General features: G+C 35.2%; 1 protein-coding gene across 1 annotated transcript; it reads left to right on the plus strand.

Moving 5' to 3' along the window:
• The first annotated feature begins 4,560 nt into the window (after window positions 1-4,560).
• LOC113707912 (vacuolar protein sorting-associated protein 2 homolog 2) lies at window positions 4,561-11,992 on the plus strand. The gene is made up of 11 exons (XM_027230307.2): window positions 4,561-4,792; window positions 4,984-5,028; window positions 7,935-7,969; window positions 8,111-8,161; window positions 8,856-8,960; window positions 9,047-9,118; window positions 9,775-9,846; window positions 10,094-10,174; window positions 10,277-10,312; window positions 10,419-10,480; window positions 11,730-11,992. The coding sequence occupies exons 1-11, from the start codon at window positions 4,759-4,761 to the stop codon at window positions 11,788-11,790; spliced, it is 654 nt and encodes a 217-aa protein (XP_027086108.1). The 5' UTR covers window positions 4,561-4,758; the 3' UTR covers window positions 11,791-11,992.
• The last annotated feature ends 12,979 nt before the right edge of the window (window positions 11,993-24,971 follow it).

Consider the following 24,971-nt stretch of genomic DNA (forward strand, 5'->3'; position numbering starts at 1 on the left):
GAGCCATTTCTACTACATAATGGGGTATCGCAATCCATATGTTTCCAAAACACCATCTACAAGCAATAATCTAGACACTGAGGATTGCAATATTAATAACTTACAAACTCCATTCGACTACGATGCAGAAAAAAGCTATTTATACGACCGCATTTTCCCAAATATGGAAGAGCAAGTTTATTTACAACTACAACCACATTCTGAAACTATTGCTGCCATTATGAGAATCCATACTCATATTTTTTATCCCCGTTCGGATCAATGTAACATTTTTTAAATAATGTGTAACTCTACGTGAATTATTTGTAAACCTTAATAGCAGAGACGCAATCTTTTGTAAAGATATACAAGAAACTTACATAAAATTACAGAATGTTCAAAACGTGTTACATTATTCAAGGATGATTGATCTAACACCCTTCCCTACCTCGCATCCCTCCAAACGATACATATCAGCATACTCCATGGTGTATGAAGATATGTAATTGTGTTACAACCCTGATGCTATCCTATTATTTATTAGATGATCATTTACATATACTAAAAAACAAGATTTAGACCTGTTTTGCTACTAGAAAATAAACTCTTTTTGGGCTATGGGTACAGGTGGAACAAAAATAAAGTCTCTATCCTACAATTCATTTTTTTCCTATCATTTTGAAATAGAGAGGCTGACAATGACACCAAAATTGTCATTGCAGGGGTGCTAAGTGTGATTTCGAAAACATGGAGGGTGCTAGGTGTGATTAAAAGAAACCTCAAGGGAGGTTTCTGATATTAACCCTTTTCTAATAGTGTTTTTTACTTTTACCGTGCAACAACTATAAACAATTAATGCTTTATTTAGTTCTTAATACATACCTCTGTTATCTTAATGCCTTTCGCTGGAACGGTGCTTTGATACTCCTTCCTACACACATTAAATATTAACCAATTAGCTGTGCATTCTACTCATGATTATTATTTTCAATAAACATCAATATTACCTAAATTTCATCCACGCATTCAACGGTGGAACTGGTTCTCTAACTTCACTTGTACCCGCTGCCTCTATTCCTTCATTTTCGCCTAAACTCTTGTTCCGTCTTTCGCTTCTTATTCGTGCCATCCTGTTCATGCATAACAACAAATACAATAAACATATACCACCAAAGTCTCAAATACGACATACGAGTTACACGCTAACATTTCTACTCTGCTTCTTCTATGTACTTGTTAATCCACACCATATAACATTTATCCAACACTGTGTTCATGCACAATAAATAATACAATCTAACATACATCAATGCAGTCCAAAATACGACATTCCAATTTCAATCTAACAATTCTCTTCTCTTTCTCGCCAGTACCTGCTAATCCACACCATGTAACATTTATCCAACACCACGTAACACTTATCCAACACTTTGTTCATGCACAAGAACTAATACCATAAACATACATCAATGCAGTCCCACGTACGACATTCAAATTTCAATCTAACATTTCTCTTCTCTTTCTGCCTGGTATCTACTAATACACACCATGTAACAGTTATCCAACACCATGTAGCATCTATCCAACATTTTGTTCATGCACAACAACTAATACAATAAACATACATCAATGAAGTCCCAAATACGCCATTCAAATTTCAGTCTTAACATTTCTCTTTTCTTTCTGTCCTGTACCTATTAATCTACACCATGTAACAGTTATCCACCAATATGTAAGATTTATCCAACATTCTCTTCATGCACGTGAACTAATAAAACAGATACACTAATGAAAATCACAAAATGATACATACCAATTTTACACTAACATTTCTACTCTTTGCTTCTCTGTGCCTGTTAGTCCACGACATGTAAGACTTATCCAACATTATGTTCATGTACATCAACTGATACACTAGACATACATCAATGAAATCTCAAATATAACATACCAATCTCCGACTATCATTTCTAATTTGTCCTTCGCCTCTACCCTTTGTCATTTTCTAGATCTTTTCCTTATACTATGTACTACATCTCACAAGTTTTGACTTTCTTATGTTAATGTTTTACACTTTAACACACCGTATCAATGTTTCTCCATGTCACTTTTTTCCTACATAACATAATTTTTAGCCAACGTGCTATATTACCCTTCATTGCACTGAATTATCTTGTCATTATTTAGTTTCGCAGTGTATGATACAGTCAACGCATTGTACTATCTATTTAGCATTTTGTAATTCAGCATCTACACCCATTTTTACGCCTACGAAATCCCAAACCCATTCACACATTTTATCAAGCAGTTGTGCCGCAAGATTTCCCCCTCCTTTCCCATCTCCTGTTTCGATGATCACATACAATTTTACATAACACTTCTATCACGCTGAACTTTTTTACTTACTATACACAAAAGCGTCATAGTGTACACCAAAAACAACCACAAGTAAGGTCCTTCCACTTTGAAGTATAAATTACACAACTGTATCATCCCAGGTTTCCACATGTTTTACCTTTACGATTTGTGGTCTTTAACTACTCAGGATCCCACGCTCTTCAACTTTGAAGCTGAGGTTCACGTTTCTTCTTCTTTTACTAAAGCCGATTCACAACAAAATTGGCCTTCTACCACCACTTCTTCCTTCTGCTTCCTCTGCTCAGCCTTCAACAATGCCACAGTTCCACAGCTTGACTCCAATGTCACACTGTTCTTGCCAATCTCCTCTTTTTCTCTATTATTTCTCCTCTCGTCTATTGCCCTAGTTTTTTGATAGTTATGAATTTCGAATAGTGGCAACTGCTTCGTGGGTTTGGGAGAGGGTCTAAGTGGGAACCTTCATTTTCAACCTTTCATTTTGGGCGGAAGGACACTTACCAACGTTGCTGCCGTTCCGTAACTTGCCGTTACCCCAGATACGATTTTAGATTTTTTTTTTCCCTTCTCAATTAATAGAACGTCGTCGTTTTGGTCTCACCTGAAGGCTTGCTGACTTGGACCATTTCTCGCCTCACGTTCGATTTTGTGAGGGGACCGTTCAGGAGCGGTCCTCAGAAGGACCGCTCCTGCGCCGTATCTGCAGTCGTGCATGGCTGGTCATCACATCATCACATAAAAGTTTTCCTCGACTTCGGTTTTTAACCCCCCCCAACACACACACACACACCCCACAGCAACAAAAAAAGAGGAAGTTATATCTGGTAAATTTTAACCACCGGACCAATGGTTCAGTGGCTACCAGGAAGGACTTAAGTCCCTCCTTGGGTTGTAGGGTGAGGGTTCAAACCTCATCTACAGCGAAAAAAATTTAAGAATTATGTCATAACACTTTCTTGGTCTAATTGGATTTGTATATCTACTACCCCCTACCACAGCCTTAGATTAGGATAGAGTGGATTTGTATCCAATCAATGGACATACTTTTCTTCCCAAATTACCCCCAACCTTTTTAATTTCTCAACAATCAACTTTTATATTATTGTATTTTCCGATTTTGTATTCATCATAATATTCCACTATTGCATGTTATGATATTAGATTATATTATAAATTAAATAAAAAAGCAGCCCCAACTGTCCCTTTTCCCGGCCCTTTTTCACTACTGGTGCTCCTGATGTGATCACTATTATTTTTTGTTTGATATTAATATTTTAAAAAATTATATAGTACCAAATAATAATCGAATTATCAGTTCTTTGAATAGTTAGCAAAAAATAACAACGGCAATTATCAGTCATTTTTCACATGTGATACTACACAAAATCTAAATCAATATCCATGGATTTTTTTTTTTTTTGATAAACAATATGCAACATGTGACAAATAAAAAGTTAAACAAACAAATTGACATAACAAAAATCATACTTTTGCTACAAACATAAAAAATTGCCAATAAATGGTATATTATTTTATCCCAACAAAATACCATTTTATTAATTTTTAATTAGAACATATACATATATATTAGTACTATAATACATTATATATAAGGCAAGGGCAGGGTGCAAGTAGAGTTCTATTTAAACCAATGCTAAATTATACATAAACCTACACAATAAATTAATTAAAATGTTGTCCAACATTATATCATGTAGTAGCAGAATATTGTGATGAATATATATAATAAGAAAATGAAACAAGTTAAAAGTTGACCTTTGAGAAAATAGGAAGACTGGAGCTAATTTAGGAAGAAAAAATATGCACATGCATCTGTCAAAAATAAAAGTATAAATATAATTTACTTGAGAAAAATTCAGGGCGGTAAAGTATTACCACATCATAGGGTCAGGGGACAAAGTGTTGTTAACCCTATTTATTCTTATAAGAATCCATCTTTTTAATTTTTTTTTTCTATAGCATTATAGTAGCTGCCAAAATAAATTAGTAATTCGAAGGAAGAAGGCAGGGCATTTAAGTAAATGCAAAAACTGCAACGGCTATTTCTCAGTTCTCACGTCACGTAGCCGTTTGGTACGGGGAAAATGAGCACGCTCTCCTAGGCATCCCCCCACTCCCCATCTTTCCCTCGCCACTCTCTCTCACTCAGCAATTCTACTCTACTCCACTCTTCAGTTTGAGAAAGAAAGAAAAGGAGGAAAAGAGAGAGAGAGAGAGAGAGAGAGAGAGAGAGAGAGAGCCCAAAAGAGGAAGAAAGTTAATGCTTTCTTCTACTACCACTTGCTAGGGTTAAAGGGTTCTTTTTCCTTCAATCAGCAGCAGCAGCAGCAGAAGTCTCTTTTGGGAAAAATTAACCAAAAAAAAAAAAAAAAAAACAGAACGATGAACATTTTCAAGAAGAAAACTTCGCCCAAAGGTACTCAAAATTCTCTCTTGAAACTTCTCATTTTCTATTTATTTCAGTTTTTTTTTTGGTTTTTTTTTACCCTTTTGGGATTTTATTTTATCAAGCATTTTTTGTTTTCTTTTAGATTCATATAAATGTAAAAGTGGATTTTTTTTTTCTTTTAAGCTTTGTTCTGAATTGATTAGTAAAATTTTTGACAGAGGCACTGCGGACCAGCAAAAGGGAAATGGCAGTTGCCACAAGAGGTACTTTTTTTGTTTGATAAGAATTTTACATTTGATTTGCTTTGCGATTAGAAATTTTGGCTTTTTTTTTCCTTTTGGATGGCGTGGGGAGCATCTATTTTTACAAATGTCGGACGATTAGAGATGTGATTAAGCTTGAATTCGTGTTAATTTGTTGGCCTAAGTGGTATTTTGAAGTGGTTTGGCTCGACTTGTACCGTACTTGAAATTAAAATAAGCTAGAGGGCTTGTTGACACAGAAATGGTTTATTGTTTAATCCTGCATTGTGAGTCTTGGGAAGCAGGACATCAAATTGAGAGGTTTGAAAAGTAGAGTGGTGCTTCTAAATTCATTTGGGGAAATGACTCAGAATGTTGGATTGAGAAAAATGATGTCTTTTGTTTGTATTTGTTGGCTGGATGCTCATTCGCTCATGTTAACTGACCAAGTTCTTGGTTTTCTTATTCGGGATGGATGTGAATATGTTGAATGATTCTTAAACTTTAGCACTTTCTTGGCTTTCCCTTCTTGTCTACCTGGTGTTAGTCTAATCTTATGATACAACAAATTTAATAATGATTGAATTGGATTGAGAAAAATGATGTCTTTTGTTTGTATTTGTTGGCTGGTTGCTCATTCGCTCATGTTAATCAACCAAGTTCTTCCTTGGTTTTCTTATTGGTGATGGATGTGAATATGCTGAATGATGCTTAAACTTTAGCACTTTTTTGGCTTTTCCCTTCTTGTTTATCTGGTGTTAGTCTACTCTTATGATTCAACAAATCTATGATGATTGAATTGGATTGGGAAAAATGACGTCTTTGTGTCAAAAAAGCTTTGTTGGCTTGGTGCTTCTTCTAGGGTGTTGCATCTCTATACGTTGTCATTGAAGGCTTAGTATGTCCAGCAGATGTTATATTATATCTAAAATGCTTGATCTCCTTTCTGTTCTTTGTCTTGTTGTTGGTTATGAAGAACTGGAAAGACAAGACAACAGAGTTAACCACTTCAATTATACTTACTATTGTTAAATGACAGAGCCAGAGCCTTTCAGGGGAACTTGCTTGTACTCTTAATATGTAGATGTTTGGGCTGGATATGTGATGTTAGTTTGATGTCAATGCACTAAACATTGTACATTCTAACATAAATTTACAATGAAAATTAACAAAAGGATTGCTCAGTGATTAGGAACTTAGGGATCACCCAATGCTAAGAAGCAGACGCACTGTGATACTCCTTATGCAATAGTTTAGAACCCTGAATTGCTAGAAACTTAAATATTTCATCTTAAATCCCATCTTCTAAATGGGCTTGAAGTCTTTCTGCAGCAGAGATTTAGGTCATATTGACCAGTACTAGACATGAACATACCATGTAGGAATTAGGTTTCCTAGATACTAGCTAAATCAGGGGAACTTGCTTGTACTCTTAATATGTAGATGTTTGGGCTGGATATGTGATGTTAGTTTGATGTCAATGCACTAAACATTGTACATTCTAACATAAATTTACAATGAAAATTAACAAAAGGATTGCTCAGTGATTAGGAACTTAGGGATCACCCAATGCTAAGAAGCAGACGCACTGTGATACTCCTTATGCAATAGTTTAGAACCCTGAATTGCTAGAAACTTAAATATTTCATCTTAAATCCCATCTTCTAAATGGGCTTGAAGTCTTTCTGCAGCAGAGATTTAGGTCATATTGACCAGTACTAGACATGAACATACCATGTAGGAATTAGGTTTCCTAGATACTAGCTAAATATTCAAAATGGCTTGTAGTAGTATTTGATAACTTTATTAGCCTTAGGCTTCTCTTCCCTTGATTCAATCTCTGATTGGAGTGTTCTAGTGTAACTACTTTTGGAATCCAGCCAACCATGCTTAGGCAGATCATGCTTTTGTCTATCTTTTGTCATTGTAGATCTAATTTGTTTGATTACTCAAATCAAGCTTCTGCCTCCTAGCTGTTCTTGGTGATACATTTCTCCACAGTTAATGGAATATTGGCAATTCCCATCTTTTACAGGTGGTTCTAATGTTGCACATTCTTATGACTTTGGGTTTTATCTGGAATCCCATTATAGCCTGAATATCTCCCACTTTCATATGCATATGCTTTTGTTGCTGAAAATTTTGTTCCAATTTCCAAGAGAAAGTTGGAAAAACTCTCGAAGAGTATTTAGCACAACTGGTAGAAGTAAACATTGAATTTTAATGTAGTTAGCAGCAATATGGAGATAGAAACAGCGTCTCACTAAGCTCGAATGAGTTGTAGCTGAAGTTTTAGCAGAGTTTTCTTTCTTGTTACCTTCTTTTTGTATGGGAGGAATTTAGATTCAACAAGTCAGCTCTGGAAATGGTAAGAAGGCCCTTAACAACATTGCTTACTCCTTGCCCCTCAAGTTTGAGCAGAGTTTTCTTTCCCGTAACGTTCCTGTTAGGGTGTTATTGGGGAGGGATTTAGATTCAACAAGTCAGTTCTGGAAATGGTGAGAAGCCCCTTAACAACATTGCTTATTCCTTGTTGCCCCTCAAGCTGAGCTTATCTCGCTGGGTCTTTGTTAGGTTCTGCTGTTTTCGTCCGCCCTAAATTGGAAGAGATATTTTATAGATTTAGAGAGCTGATTGGTTCTTCTGTGTTATCTCTTTAGATGGTTTGTCCGCTAAAGGAGAACACTTCACGGTGTTCTGAAATGCTTAACTTTTGGACCAGGAAGACTCAGCTATTTAATCCTGATTTTGTCCCTATTCAAGAAATTTGGCTCTTTGCACAAAATACAGTCTTGAGAAGTGAGAGTTCAAGGGAAGGATGAATAGTGTCAATGGTAGTGTTACATTATGTAGAAGCTACAAAAATATGAAACATTCCAGCTATTTTGGCCTATCCTCACCTATGCATTTCTCGTGTATTTCTTCAGGGATTGAACGGGAGATCGCATCTTTACAGATGGAGGTGTGTCTACTGCAGCCAATGCCACTTACATTGTTTTTCTTCTATACTGTTTTCCTTTCTGAAGATTGTAGCCATTTGTATAAATATTGTATTACATGTTTGGTTTGTTGGCAGAAATCTAACGCTGATATGCTTTTTTAGGAGAAGAAACTAGTTGCAGAGATTAAAAAAACAGCAAAAACTGGAAATGAGGCAAGTTGTCTGATTTGCAATTTATTTTTTCTTTCCGCATAAGATTTATTTGGTATATTGTTGTTCTCACCAAGTAACTCAGCTTGATTAGGCATATTCTCATGGATAAGATATTTATTCATTAACAGGGCCTTAAGGCCTGAGTTAATTCTTGTTGGTGTTTGTATTAACACTTGCATGGGTTTGACTGTCAATAGGTAGTGTCTGGATCACATGTTGAATAGAAAGTGGTAGAAACGCCAGATACTACCTGTTGACCAGTGAATGTGTATTGCTTATTCTCCTTTATTTCCTTTTTCTAGCTCAGGCCATGCTACAATGTTGCCATTCTCTTGTACATGTGACCCAAAAAAAGTAGCTGCTTGCCAATGGCCGGGGTCTTACCTTGCTGGAATTATTAATGACATAGAACTCTTGAAGATGCAGCTTTTTCATATTGAAAAATGCAAATGAACTTTATTGAAAAATCATGAACTCAACTGACTATGATTTTGGTGCCCTCTGCACGTTGCATTTCCATGAAGAGATATGTAATTATGGAGTTGTTAGACAGGAACTTAATTAGTCGTTTTGCAATTATGTGTAAAATTAACTACAATTATTGAATTTGCAATTGCCACAGGTTTGTTTTAATTGAATCTGAATAAGAAATTTGCTGAATGCTTCAATAACAAAATTTACTTATGCAAAACAGGCTGCAACCAAGATTTTAGCACGTCAACTTGTTCGGCTACGGCAACAAATAGTAAACTTGCAAGGGAGCCGTGCCCAGATCAGAGGTGTAGCCACGCACACCCAGGTAACTTTTACTTTAACAACTTGAATTGGTTTCAAGAAAGTAGTATAATTGAGATATCTTTAGCCAACTGCCTGTTACTTTTGCAGGCACTATATGCCAGCACTTCTATTTCTACTGGAATGAAAGGTGCTACAAAAGCAATGACAGCCATGAACAAGGTACATATTAGATGCTTGACAAAGTATAATACTTTGATGGCTTAATTACTCAGATATCCCCATGAATATTTTTTTAGCTTCACATACTTTAAAGATTGATCTTGGTCATAATTAGTCTTCCAGTCGTGAAATTTGAGATATCTCTGAACTGGTCTTATACTCTGGATGCTCCGTTCCATGTAGAGTGGAATAATAATATCTAAAATTTTGAGATGCTACGAAGTGTATTGTTCCATGTAGAATGGAATAATAATATCTAAAATTTTTGAGCTGCTACGAAGTATATTGTTACTTAAGAGCTTCGATGAAAGCAAAGTGTCTTTTATTAGCGGCATAATATGTTTAGTTTGGGTACTATGATATTGCAATGCTCGTGGAATCTTTGGAGTGTATGCAACAGTAAAGCATTAAAATCTCCTTTTTGTGACTCAATTCTATCCTTTTGAATCCTGTGAACCTATTTACTGTGGACTTTTGATGACTTCTGAATCCGTGCTTTAGCCTTGATGTAATCATTTTGGTAGATTAGTTAATGCTTGCTAATAACTTGTAAATAACTTTGCCTAATTAAAGATTTGTTTATATCTTGTATTAGATACTTGAGACGAGATTCTTTGCTGGCCACTCATCCCTTTTCACTGTTCTTCTTTCTTCAGGAAATGGCACCCACAAAACAAGCTAAAGTGATTAAAGAGTTTCAGAAGCAGTCGGCGCAGATGGATATGACGGTAAACTTGATTAGGCTTCATTATTTTGACAAATAGTCTATATTAGCGAGTAGTTTCATTATCACCTTATAGTGTAAGATCAATCCCTCACAAATTGTAGAACAGTTGATGACTGCAAAAGTTTGGCCCTGTACAATTTCAGATATTACAGTGCAGCTATTTTGCTTCATAAACTTTTCCAACATAGAACAAAAGATTGAGTTTTACCTTTCTTTTTCTGTGACTTGCATTTTGGTCTTTACTCTAGATTGAGATGATGTCGGAATCTATTGATGAAACCTTAGATAAAGATGAGGCTGAGGAGGAAACAGAGGAGCTTACTAACCAGGTTATTAGCATTTCCTTTGTCAATTGAACCTTTCTTCTCTATTTTTATGTCCTTTCTCATCCTCTTAACTTTTAATATTAAAATGCCCTTTTTTTTTTCTAGGTTCTGGACGAGATTGGTGTGGATATAGCCTCACAGGTAGGTTTATTTTGAGGATTTTCTTTCTGCAATTTGGTTTATGTCAATTTGATGTTATTCCCAGAATCTATCAAATTTCTGATTCTGATTTCCATTTTCCTTGCAGCTGTCATCTGCTCCAAAAGGTCGGATTGCAGCAAAGAAAGTTGATAATGCTGCCCCCCCTAGGTATGTTCTTGTTTTGACTGAAAAGGAAATGATTTCTTATTGCCTTTCTAAATATTTAAACATTTTAAGACCAGATTCTTTGGATGTGAAATGTTCGAGGACTTGGAAATAAAAGCTGTTTTTCTATCCGTGTTTCATGGATGATGGGTTTAGCTGCATATGCTATTTGCATTCTCCAATTTGTTTGTCTGGCTGGAGTTCTCCATTACGTGCCTGCTTTTGCGAGTATAATGGTGTCTAAACTGTCTTGTGTGCCTTCTTGTCGGAGTCCACTGCCAAAAAAATGAAAAAAATAAGCAAGTAATACAAATGTTTCTTTGATCTTTATAAAAGCTCAAAAATTATCAACACGATGAAGTCTCTAGCTGGGGCTGACCACTTTTTCATGTCCTGGACCAGATAAAGTAAAAGAAGGGGTAGTCATTTGAGCATGCATTTGTTGTCTCCTTAATCCTTACTGTTTGATTATCAGTTCAGTCTCCTGCTTTTTTACCTTTCTTGATTTTCCAGACTAAAATAGAAATATAAAACCTCTACTTTTTCCGATGAAATAAAACAAAGGTGGTACGCTACTGTTATTTTTGGTCTGCCATTTTTCTAGCTAGGCAACTAGAAAGTTTTAAAAAAAAATCATGCAAGACAAATGTGGTGAAATTGATGTTATAGGTAAAACTTTGTGACATAACAAGTGCACAAGAAATTTAGTAGTAGGAATTGGTAATGAACTCATATTGTGAGGTATTCGTCAGTGCCTAACATCGTCAGAAGTTTCTGTGCACTGAATTGTTAAACTTCATTTTCTTTGGGGATGATGGGGGAGTTTCAGGACATTGCTGAGGCACAATTCTGTAAAGTTTGCAAATGCTTCCTGCATCTAATGTGGGTTTCTTCTGGCTTTGGTAAACCTGCTAGGTCTTTTTGACCTTTCTTATTAAGATTTTTATTGAAACAGTGCTACCCCTGGAAAGCATTTTCTACAACATTTGCGAATGCTTCCTGCATCCCATGTTGGTTTTTGGTTTGCTAAACCTAGCTTGAACTTCTTATTGAATAACCTTTTATCAAAATTGATTTGAGTTTGAAAAAAATGCTACCCTTGTAAAGCATATCTGGAAATTTTTAACTTTCAAACTTACGCATCAAACAGAGTTGATTTCTATGACTACCCTTCATGGTTGGTAAATCTAGCAACACCATGTGTATTTACAGTTTTGTGCAATCTTTGAAAATCCCTTCAACTGCTGTGCAGCTCTGCAACTGCTGATGTTGAGGATCTTGAGAAACGGCTAGCCTCCCTGCGCCGTATTTGACAAGGAAAGGGTGGTAGGTGGATGGATATTCCCTTTTGTAAAAAGTTATAGAACAAAGTATATGTATACTAGATAGACTTTTAGTACTTGTCGAACTTCATCTTCGTTGTTCTAATAAGCACTTTTGTATCTTGAGGAGGACCTTAAACTATTGAATTTGAGTATTGATAAAATCTTTTAGTATGGACATGATTACTCCTTATTGACTGGTTTTGCTCCCAAATCATTTGCAAGTCATGTTGATGTTTTAGGACCACTTTAGTCTGCTTCTGGTCAAATTTACCACGTACTGGATCCTGTTATAATTCATGTGGCAAGAATTCAGGCCAGGAAGGCCAAGTGAACCTACTGAAAACAATAAAAAAGATAAGGTTACTGCACTGGTTTCAGAAATGTAACAACACATAAATACAAAAAGATAAAGAAGTTAAACCTAATTACCTCTTCAGAGCAAGGTGAACTTCTTCTGAAAACCATTTCCAAATCCCTTCCAGTGCATGTTCTGGGATTGGCTTTTCGAGAGTCCGACTGAGCTTTGAAGTAGTTTCTTCAGATGTGATGATTTTCTTTGAAGCAAAAACATCAGGCCTTGTACTAATGAAGTTGGCTAGATACAGCACTGATACAATCCAGCTCATCTCAATACAGTTTCTTTTGAGTCAATCCCAATCCAGGAAAGCTTTTCTTCATGATCTGTAGACGTTTGTTAGCTCTTCCAAGGAATAAAGCATCGCAGGCAGTTTGCATAATCCCCTTTACATTCTGATTAGTTGCATTCACTGGCTTGTATGACTACTCTGAGGAATAGATTTTCGTCAAAGCTTATAAAAAACTTCAGGCCACCTACACAGCAATATAGTTACTCCTCCTTGTCCCAATGTATTTGGAACTGTAAAAACTGTCACGGTTGACAGTAAAGTTGTAGCATCCAGCCAAGTAGTATTTCGAAGCTCCTTCCTCAGTCCCCTCTGATTGCCCAGAAGAGGACCTCTCACTTAGATGCTCGATCAAGAACTCTACCAGCAGCTTCATCCACATTGTCAGTGCCAAGATTATATTTCCCAGTAAGTCGACCATATGCTTCTCCTGTTATCTGGCAGCCAATTCCTGGCTGTGCAAATGCCAGCCGGGAAACTATAGGTTTTGCTTTTCTTGGCAATCCAGTTATAAACCTCACAAATTCGTTGTGATGTTTCAGTTGTTTAACTGGAAGTTCCAAGGTTTTTTTTTTTTTAACCCCCTCAGGTTCTCATTTTCAATTCATCTCTCCTGCAGACAAGGCATGTATTGTTGGAATGCTTTGTTCATAACTGCAAATTAGGTTTTCCACCCACAAAGTTGAAGGAAAAGAGGGCGAAGATTTCCAATTTTTACACAGCTTGGAGTCAATGATTAATCGTAGCAAGATGTCCCGCGTCAACATTTTCTAGTTCCATTCACTGCAAAATTGTGAGAAGAATAATTTAAAGATGCTAAAGATGATCTTGTCCTAATCAGTCTATCATGGAAGTAGAGGACTAGACAAAATAAGCAATTTCCAAATTTGCAGCAACATCGTTTGAGAGCCAAAACCTGAACAATAAAAGAGAATGGAATCTACTGGGGTGTCAACGGGTTGGGTTTGGACCCGGACCTGACCCGGGTCCTTTAAATTTTTCTGAGTTTGGATTGAAAAATAATTCTAATAGCCGAATCCGGCTCCAGACAATATATTAATAATTATAAAATATAAATATTTCTAAATACATTCTTTTATCAAATTAATAATTTAGTAATGATTTTATAGATTGATTTGTGGTTAGTTTTGGATTCACTGTTGCTGAGTTATTTGTGATTTAGTTTTGTAATTTGATTTGTTTAAGTTTGGAGATTGGATCTGTGATTCGTCTTGGATTTAGTTTTAGAATATTTAAATTTGGATCTTTCAATCCTGGATCCAACTTGAACCCGACTCGGATCCGATTCCGAAACTTTAAGATCAAGATCCGTTGGCTATATAAGTTGGATTCGAATCTACTACATAAAAACAGGTTCAAGTCCAGAATTTTGAATTCCAACCCGAACCCAAGACAAAGTCATGCATAGCAAAAGAATATGCCGGAAGCATGAATATATCCCATATCTTGCTTTCACACAACCGAACTAAGCAAGAGAACAGGACAAAGCACAATCACTTGAACATGAAGTAGTTTTAAGAGGAAAACGGTCAATATAACTTAGAGTAGCCAAATAATTGTTCAACTCCGAATATTTTGGTTTCTTTTTAGAAGAATTGTAAACTACTAAAGTTTAAATTGGAGAGGCTATGCTTTTAGATTCTAAGCCCAATGATGATTTCAGCATACAGTAATGGGTAAATCTTTTATGATTGACAGTGTATACATTAACGGGTTTGTATACATGCCATATATATATAATTTGATTTGCAGATTCAAATTTAAATGACGTGGGATTTATCTAACTCTGTTCCATTTATACACTGACAGTATAAAAAAGTTTAATTCATACTAATAGGATAAATCTTTTACGCATTGACATTGTATACAATAGTAGATTTAGATGCATGTCACACATACCAAATTTGATATTCAAATTCAAATACAGATGATTTGAGAATTTTGACATCAACGGAAATTCTATAGCTCAAGGCATTATCAAGGTAGCTAATTATCATCCTTTAAAGCTTCTAGTATTAAGGATGTATGAACAATTAGATACATATCAAATTTAATTTAAACTAGCTAATGAGCCTCGCCTTGTGTGGGAGAGGCCGGTTGATATAAGGATAAAAGGAACGGGCTCTCAAAGGTCTGGCAGACTTGCATTGTGTTGTACGGATAAGCTGCTGATGATTTATTTGTATACATAGTACAATTATATGTCTTTTGGAGTACAAGAATTACAAGTGTTTAAACTTTAAACTCATAATAGTTGTTAATTGGGAGGAATGTATTAGGCAGCTGGTATTGGCTTGCTGTTTTTGCATTTGGTGCACTTGCATTTTATCCCGTTTCAAGTAAAAGGAAATGTTGTGATTCCGTGATTGATAAAGTGATAGGTGATTAGACCAAAAAAAAAAAAAAAAAGCGTTGTACCCATGCTTGAGCATAGTTGCTTGGCGGACCAACGGATGTCAGTGCAAGTGAAAGGAACTTGCATCCCTTAATCATGAGATCTCGAGTTCGAAATCCATAGAAATGGAAAAAACAACGTTGAAAGAGCTTCCCCCTGCAAGAAGCTTGACCCAGTTCGAACAGGATTAATCGCAGACCGTAAAACGGATGCGGACGCCTATGAGTTATATATATAAAAAAAAAAATAGTTCTTTGGCGGAAATAAGATTTTACAATTTTTTTTTTTTTGAAAGTAGGAGATCCTTACTATCCCTCCCAATTTACCGTATAATCTGACCCTTCCCCTTAGAATTGTACATTATAATTGTATGTGTACATGTGTGTATGTGTGTTTGTGTTTTCTTTTTCGACGTAGCCAAAAATATTGCTGCTAGTGACTGGGATATTGATTCACCAGGTATGGAGAACTATGGTGTATCACTATTTAAGCCTTCAACATCCAAATCATCGATATCAACTCCAGACAAGACTGAAGTCGAAATGACCCTAACAGTATAATTATTTACCTAGGCATATTAGCAGCATTTCAAGTTCGAATGTGGCAAATTTATTTTTTTTTTTAGCATATCGTTCCTTCATAGTAGGATATTTTCGTTTTGGTGGCATCACTTATGCAAATTCTTGAATCTATACTAAGTTGGTTTCTCACTTTATCCATAGCCTTGTGCAGAACTAAGCAAATATTTATCAAAATATTAGATCCAAAAAACACCTTACATGCGCAAGTAGTTCTAGATTTGTCTCGGTTTAAATATCAATATAGCAAATGCAACAATTTAAACAAAAAAAAAAAAAAGCCCCTTCTAATCAATAATTTTCTACGAAGGTGCTAAAGTTATCCAAAATACAGAATACACATAGAAAGCTGAAGCAAGTAAAAGCAATATTAACTTTTCACATAATTGAGAAACCACAAGAGTAGAAAGTGGCGACAACTGTGGTTAAACTAATTTTTTCTACAATCCCTGCAACAAAAGCCTAACCAGAAGTGTGCAAGTTTAAAAAAGAAAAAAATCAGTTATTTTTGCTCAATGATTACTGTAGCCAGACGTCATGATTAAAAGAAATATCAAGCTGTCTAAGTCATGAGCACAAGTGCATAACACAAAAATGATTATCATCACACAGACCAAAGAGATGCACGAAGCAACCAATGCACTAAAACTTAGGAAACTTCCCTATTGAAAGGATTGACGGATGCAATATCTACAACTGGTATGAAAACTATGTGCATTCAAAAGCCTAACACCAATCGTCTGCTAATTTGACACTCCCCTCAGCAATCAAGCATAAATAAGGCAGACATCAAATGAATCAAATAAAAGACTACAACAATCTATGCGTACTGCAAGCAATTCAGTAAAGGATACTCATAACTTGGCAATTTTACAAATCCAATTACCTACACTCGGCAAATACTTTTGTATTCGATCCACCAATTGCATTAGAACCAGTGGACACAAAGTAGCCAAGTAATTAGATTTAAACTTGACTTTTGACTCCTTGAGAAACAACTTTGATCATTTAGTAATTTTGGTAATCAAACTTTAGACGAAAACAAGTCTGATATCCAATTTTACAAAATTTAACCATATTTGGTTCACAAAAATTTTTTCAAATTTTGACTAGAAAAAATTTACATGTTATCACATGTATGGTAAAGCTTCAGATAATGCTGAAGAAGAAGGCTGAAAATCCTTCTGCTCATAGAAGAGAAAAGGAATCTAAAAATGAAAAAAGGGAGGAAGCTAGAGATAGGGTATTTCAATGTTATCATTGCCGTTTTCAGTGTTCTCCTTCTATTGAGAAACTGAGGCAACATTACATTGATTTGCTGAAGAGATATATGCAGGTCCTGGATGAGCATTACAGATCCGGGAAGAAGAGGTCAAAAATCAATCTGGATAAATAAATTGAAAGAGTTTTCATATACCTCTTACACATAATTATTTTCTGTTGTTTTATACTACTTCTTGATTATCTAAGGTTGCTAGCTTCTATTCTGATAATTTTTCCCTCATCTCTCTCCTTATCATCCTTCTTTAGGAGATTGAGATTAATTTATTGGGTTCAAGTCACTTGAACTACTCTCCACCTTACTTATCCTCTTAACATAAATAGTTGAACCATGAGCATGATCAATTACTTTGTTCGAATAATACCTCCAATCACGATCTAAGCAACCATTGCTACCGCCCAGTTTTGGTACAACAAAGGAATTCACATTAAAGATGTTACAATCATGCTCCCAAATTCAATCTCCGATCTTCAATCTTTATAAGGATATGTGGATAAAAAAAAATTAGAGGGATATTATATGAAGTGAATCCAATTTTTGGGTTAAGAAATCATTCCCTCAAACAATTTTTGCTAAATGAGTCTCATCTTTAAATTTTAACTAATCAGTACTCAATCTTGTCCGTTCCAAAAAAAAAATTAATGAATAAATACTTAATATTTTTTTTATAGCAGGGAAGGATGAGAGTTAAGAAACGGAATGAAAAGGGAGATTTGAATAAATACTCACTCTTTTGAAACTAACCCTTCCTCTAATTGCTTGCTTGACAATGTATTAGAATATTGTCAGGAAGGTGCAAAACCTTGTGTGGATTAGTATTCTAACAAATGGCTGGTTATCACCTTTTGTGGATTAGTATTCTAACAAATGGCTGGTTATTTGTGTATTCGAACCATATATGGTGTAACGTGAAAATTGCTATAGGATAGTATGGTTTTCTCGTAGCATGAAAACTGTTATAGGATATTATAGGTTTTTTTAAAATGTTTTTAGTATGGGAGAGGTGAGGCATAAAACATGAAGTGGGAAAAGGGGATTTAAAGTCAAAATTTCTTACTTTTGAATTTCAATCCTAATTATTAAACCAATGCCCATCGACTTAGGGTACTATGGTTAAATTGATTCATGGTTCTTATATGGCGTAACATTGAGACTATTATAGGGTGTTATGGAACACTAGCTGCCCTGGTCCTTCATAAGCAATATGGCGTGACATTAAACCTATTATAGTGTAACAATAGTGTTGATGGAATAAAAATCAAGATTAATTCCACATTTGTTATTGAGTCACATAAAACTCTACAATGATGGATCCTGAAAAAAAAATAAAAATTTATATTAAAAAAGGGAATGATATATTTCTATAATGAATGTAATTGAATGTTGTTAAAATGAAATACTTACAAATACTAAGCATTCGATTTGATAATCTTACTTGAAGGTACGAACACTCTTCACACCAATTCACTTTTAGTACGAAATCCAAAATTGGTGATTTAATTAACTCTGTTCAATTTTGTGGAGTGCGTACTACAAATGAAAATGCACGATCTTTGCATGAATTAATTCGTTGGCTGAACAACCTATTACCATTTTCCTGATAATTAAAAACGTACGAAATTAGTGTATTTTTTTTACATAGTTTATAAATAGTACTATAAAAAATAAATATATATTAAAAAATTCTACCTTCCTTTGTAATTCTCCAAGATAAGAAGCATCACAGCCAAGTTAGAGTGGACTCTTAATTGGAGTGGGGAACGTGGGAGGAAATGTAGGGGAAAATGTGGGATGATGATTAGAAGATTCGTAGGAGTGGTTGTAGGATAAATTAAGAGATGGTGGGAATATTTTAAATTTAAATTTGATTGGTGATAAGGTGAATTATAACCCACTACTTTTTATGTATTAAAATAAATACAAAAATTAAAAAAAAATGAGAAGTTTAGAAACCATTGAGAGGGTTTCTGCTAAAAACCCCTGCTTGAATACATATAAATATAGACTATGAAATAATCATTATTATTATCATTACTATGTAAAAAGTACCATGAGTCTTGATAATTTGGAATCTAAGTGTAAGCATTTGTTATGATCTTAGTTTTTGTTATTCTAATTTTGCCCATATTAATTGATGATTAAAGTTTCATATTATACTCTTTTTAACTTTTTATGATGATTAAAATTCATTATATCATATCTATTGATTTAGAATAAAATATTGGTTGATGACAATAAGTATTAGAAACTAAGGAGGATTTGGGCTTAGTTTGACATACTACTCTCCATGCCACTCACCCGTTCTCTCTACTTTTTATTTATTCTCAACTATTCTTCCTTCATAGGAGGCAGATCCAGACCCCAAGTCAAAATTTCTTTTCCTCTTCCTCTGATTTTGTTTTCTATTTAATAAAGTCTCTCCTAGAGTATTCTAGTAAGGATTTTCTCTCTCCTAGTGTTTACTAGAAAGAATCTATATCTCTTATATGCTATTACTAGTTTCTTTAAAAAAAATATATCCATTTTTACTTTCACATACTTATTTTTTTAATCAATTGTCAAAGTTTAAAATCAATTTCCATGAAAATAATTTTTACAAATAATTACCACTTTTATCTATACACAAATAGAGTCTGCGTTATTTGCCTATTTGGTACTTCCATGCACTTAAATTAAGGGGGAAAAAAGGAAAGAAATGGGTGAAGCTTCAGAGAAAAACTATGAAGAATTTGCCAGAATTATTGGCAAAGCTTACATATTTGATTAGAGCAATGCTGTAAAGACAATGTACAGTTTCAGATCCCAAAAGATTTTATTCAATTCTCGAATCCCCTTAACTGCCACTTGTGACAATGCCTGTGTCTCAGTGACTTCACTTCCATGATATATAAATGAAGAGTAGTTTGGGATTCTTTCAGCAAATGTCAGAAGAAAAGACATAACAAATGCACTGCTCTTAAACAGGGAAAGAAGGGAGCAATACTATCAAAATGACTTGTTAATAGTCATCATAGGCAGTTCGAATCCATAGTTATTGGGATATAGTTAGTACTTCAAACATTTGCCATTTGCCAATGATGAGAAGAAGATTGACAAAAATAACCACATGTGATTTCCAGTGTCAATTTCCAGTAACAATTCAGTATCACTTCTATATTTATGTCAAATATTCTGTTTATTTAACTTGTTATGTACTGTTTATTTAAATTTCTTCTACCATCACGTGATAAGTGGGATTGACACTGAATTTGGCACCAAGTAATGGCATAGAGTATCCCAACTGAAAAATAACAAAACAAGCCAGTATGGTCACCTAAAAGAGCAGCAGAGAAAGTTCTTATTTCTGCATCAATCACTAGAATATCTGGATCAGCAAGTTTTAAGGCAAATCATATTGGGGGTTTTCTGAAATCACCAAGTACAATAAAAGTACTTAATTCGTTGCCAACCATCCACATAAATGGTTCTTTCATGAATTTTGTATTAGATGTATCCCACAAGAAAAGATCCCCTGTGACCATATCACTACTAATGCATCTTAGGATGCTGAAATCAGACAGCTTTGCAGCACTCTTAAAAGTGACACGACCCAATGAAACAAAACCAGGTGGAGCCTGAGGCAGCCAAAAAGATATAGTATCCGCCCCTCTATGTTTCTTCAACTGTCCAACAAGTTGAAAGTCCAAAGGGGGTTTATACAGCTTCTCTCCAGAATCATGGAGGACCACGCAGGTATTTGGATCCTTGTACCTTGAAAACAGTCATGAAACATGAGCAATGTCCAAAAAAAAAAAAAAAAAAAGAGGTAAGGTGCAAAAAGAGAAATCTTCAAACCAGTATTCTTCAAGCATCAAGTGCGGGCAGCTATGTAACGGAGTCATGAAGTCATACAACCTTCTGATCCACTCAACGTGTTTTTTTGTGGTTATCTTGTCTGAGGCTCCACTTTGCCATGTTGACAACCATAGGATCATAAATTTTGTGCCGTTTCTGCGATGAAAAGGGGTTTCACTTTCTGATATTTTATTCATCACTCCACCATAAGGAGTCCAGAGTGCGAATGGTGCATCTTCTTCCCAAAATCTTTTCCATATCCCTACAAGTGCATATTCAGGGATGGGTTTTTTTACACAGTTTGACTTGGCTTCGAAGCAAGTCCTGGTGTATGATGACTTCCCCTGAAGCAAAAATGCAGGCGGTACATTCATCATTAAGCTGGCAATGTACACAGTGATTTAATCCAGCTCATTTCAATAGAGTCTTCTTTTGCCAATCCCAGTTCAGGAAAGCTTTTATTCATTACTAGGAGGAGCATGTCAGCTCCTCCAAGGAATAAAGCATTGTAAGCAGTTTGTATAGTCCTCTTTATGACGACTCTAAGGAATGGACCTTGCCATCTGTAAAGCAATTTGGTTGCTCTTGTTCCAAAGTTCTTGGAACAGTGAAAACTGTTACAATTACCGGTATTGGAACCAACCGTGGTATCCAAGCAAGGAGAATTCTAAAGCTGCCTCCTCTGATAGCCCAAAACAGATCCTTTCCCATAGATGACCGATCAATAATGATTTTTCCGTTTGCATCAACTATTCGAGCATCAATCGCATTATCAGACCCAAGGCCACATTGCGCTTCTCCTGTTATGTGTCCCCCAACTCCTAAGCTCATGCAAAGGCAAGCAGGAAAAGCATGAGTTTTGCTTTTCTGTGCAATCCTATAATAAACTTCCCCAGTTGTGCACTACTGTCATCTATGCTAATGTTGATGGATCGAGGTTTGGCCAGATCGATCAATATAGATAGTGATTTACTTTCACAAGTGTAAGAGAGGCCTTCATAATCATGCCCTCCACTTCGGACTCTAAGCTGAATGCTAGCTTTTTGGCACAAATAACCGCTGATTGAACATGGGATTCAGCCAATGGTGAAAAAGCAAGATCAGGCTTGGGCTTGGATGGCCAAGCACCTCAGGTTTTGAGCAGTAGATCGGAGAACTCAGCTAAATGAAGCATTGTTTGGCGTTCAACAAGAGTTAGAGAACTGTATCGAAGGTTCAACATTGTGATTAACACAATGATAAAATTTATACAGAGTTGAATCTTGAAGATGCCATCTTCTTGAAGTAACTTGAAGATGCCATCTTCTTGTATTTCCTATGCTTTGTGCTCAGTCTAGGAAGGCTTGCTTAATATAACAGTTTCAAGAATACTGTCCATGACATCTTTTTATCTCAACAGATTTCCTTAACAAATTTGAGAAGCCTACTGAGGACAAAAGAAATAGGTATGGTGATAGAGGATTACCTTGCTTGATTCCTCTCTTAGGTATTACATGTTTATGTGGTTCACCATTTATATTGAAGAAATAGGTAACAATTGTCAAGCAACTCATGATCCACCTTCTCCAAGTGCCGCATAAGCCCATTTTGTCCATCACAACCTCTAGAAAACTTCAATTTACTATGTCATAGGTTTTTGACATGTCTAATTTAACTGCCATGTACCCTTCTTTCCTGTGCTTTTTATTTTTCATGAAATGGAAAATCTCATAGGAGATGATCAAGGATTTACCTTCTAGGAATAAAGGTAACTTTGGTTTTTACTAATGCAAAAATTCAAAACATTCTTGAGTTTGTTGGCTAGAATTTTAGAGATAACTTTATACATAACATTCCAAAAATGATTGGCCTATAATACTTCATATCAGTAGGAATAAGGACCTTAGGGATGAGGGAGATCATTGTATGATTTATGGACATTAACATGAAGCCAAAGTGAAAAAAGGAACCTATTGCTTTAAATAGATAAGATTAATAATATGCTAGAATTTTTGAAAAAAGAGGAGTCATTCCATCAAGACTTGGAGATTTATTAGGTACTAGGGAATTGTCAAATAAAGCTAAAGATTGTAGGGAATCAACTTGCATATTGTTAGACATGAATACCCATGCAGCATTCTCTTCTTGATTTCGGTGATCGCACCAGACTCTCCAGCACTGCCATTTGATTAACCTGATTACTTTCTGTATTATTTCAAACTTGGAACATCTTTAGTCTTCTTTTATGGTACTTTTTTCTTTTATTTCTTCCATGTCTCAACTCTCAATTTTTTTTTGTATTATTTCAACTCTCAATTGTCAAAAGTTTCTTTACTTGGTTTTCTTTATTTGTTAAAGCATATTAAGAGAGGAGGCTCGGTAGGTTTTGGACGAATTCTTTCGAGTTTATTATAGATAATGTCATGGCATTATTATGTTTTAAGCTATAAAGTGTAGGGATTATAACCATTGTGACATGTATTTTAGAGATTACAAATTACATGTCAAGAGTTTGTGGCGTGTCTATTAAAAAAGTATAGTGTTGATAAAAGGATTTGACTGTGGACCAATATTAGGTTAAAATTTTTTCTTTAAATTTTTTCCAACAGCAGCAGAGGGATGAAACTTAAGAAGCATGAGGGTAGGAGTGTGATGAGGGCTAGGAATTTTTCTTCATAGTCATTAAGAAAAATAGAAGAGAAAAGAACCTGTGTTTTTTTGTTCTTAGCTACACTAAGGGTGTATTTGATAAAAATGAAGTCTGAAAATTGAAATTTGAAATTTGAATCCACTAAATTATTGAATTGTTAAGTATTAAATCTGATACATTTTGAGTGTATATCACATTAAGTGATAAGTAAATAATTTATCATTTATTTTTGGGTGCAAGTTTTGCTTGGGAAAGTAGTGTTATTTAATTAATTCAGATGTTCAGTTTTTTGTTATCAAACGAGTTTAAACATATTAAAATCTGAATCTATTAAATTTAAATGTTGAACTGAATTATCAAACAAGACCTAAATTAATTCGCTGGACACTCAAGTTATTGGTGAAAGGATGGTCCACACTTGGGGATTTGGAGGCCATAGGGCATGGTTCGAAGTCTCGGCCGAGTCGTCACCGTCTCGGCCTCTACCGATACGATACCGTGACGAAACGATACCGAAATACTTGACTCGCCGAGAAATCGGCCGAGTCGTCACCGCGACAGATTGACTCGGCCGAGTCACACCGAGTCACTCCGAGTTATCCCGAGTCAAGACGAGAAATCAGCCGAGTCACACCGTGACGGATTGACTTGACCGTTTCTTTTGCTATTTTTTAATTATTTTTATTTAGCATACTTTTTTATATTATTAACAATTTTTAGAATATTAAATACTTTAAAATTTGCGTCTCACCGAGACCGCGACCGATATGCCGAGACCGATATGGAACGTTCCGACCCGCGACCGCAACCGCAACCGTGACTTTGAACCATGCCATAGGGTGGTGGGGGTGGGAAAAGAGGAGGGGGGTGCCAAGAATGTGTGTGAAATAGTGTAAATGACTCTAATAGTTGCTTAACTTTTAAGGTTGATCTTATTTGATCTGCCAACTTATAAAGTCAATTGTAGATGGTACATCCAACCTAGATCTAAGTAAAAACAACTTAATTTTTGTCCTTAATTCTGACATCTATAATGTGTGCTTTTCCTACTAGTTTTTATATTAGAAGCCTGACTCCATTGCTTCAGGAGAAAAAGGAAACTCAAGAACTGAAGATAGATTCAGGATCTTCTATTGGGAAACTTCTCCCTGAATTTGAGGGCAAAGGCGGGAATGAATCTAGGCACACTTGACCATATAATATAATTCGCACCTGACTAATACTCTGTTTAATAACCCAATTCAACATTTAAAATTAATGAATTCTGATCTTAATATATTCAAGTACGTTTGATAACCAAAAATAGAATATCTAAATTAATTAAGTGACACTAAATTTCCTAAACAAAACTTACTCCCAAAATTAAATGATAAATAAATAGCTTCACTTATCATTTAATGTAATATACACTCAAATGTATCACATTTCATATTTAACAATTCATAACTTAATGAATTCAAATTTCATATTTCAATTTTCAAACTTTAATTTTATCAAATGCATCCCAAATTCTTGTTAACTGCTGTTACAAGGTTATAGCTACTCTGTGTTACCAGTCCAGAACAGACACTCCCTGCAAACAATAACATTTTCAATTGTTGGGAATTTTGCGTGAAAATTACTATATTCCCTGTAGCATTAAGTTCATCCATTACATGCTCTGCATATTTCTCTGCAAGAATAGAAAATGAGGATGTTCTCATGAAGACAGAGTTTTGAGTCTCCTGATCTAACCGTTAGTGCTGCCTTTCTGTACATAAGGTCTTTCCAGGAACGATAAAACCTG

This window comes from Coffea arabica, chromosome 9c (genome assembly GCF_036785885.1).
Source record: "Coffea arabica cultivar ET-39 chromosome 9c, Coffea Arabica ET-39 HiFi, whole genome shotgun sequence".
NCBI classification, from domain to species: domain Eukaryota; kingdom Viridiplantae; phylum Streptophyta; class Magnoliopsida; order Gentianales; family Rubiaceae; genus Coffea; species Coffea arabica.

Excerpts from the sequence above, each read along its gene's own strand:
- LOC113707912 (XM_027230307.2), top strand. The coding sequence starts at position 4,759 with ATGAACATTTTCAAGAAGAAAACTTCGCCCAAAG. Across the intron at positions 4,793-4,983 it reads GAAGAAAACTTCGCCCAAAG|AGGCACTGCGGACCAGCAAA; the intron begins GTACTCAAAATT and ends AATTTTTGACAG. Across the intron at positions 5,029-7,934 it reads AATGGCAGTTGCCACAAGAG|GGATTGAACGGGAGATCGCA; the intron begins GTACTTTTTTTG and ends GTATTTCTTCAG.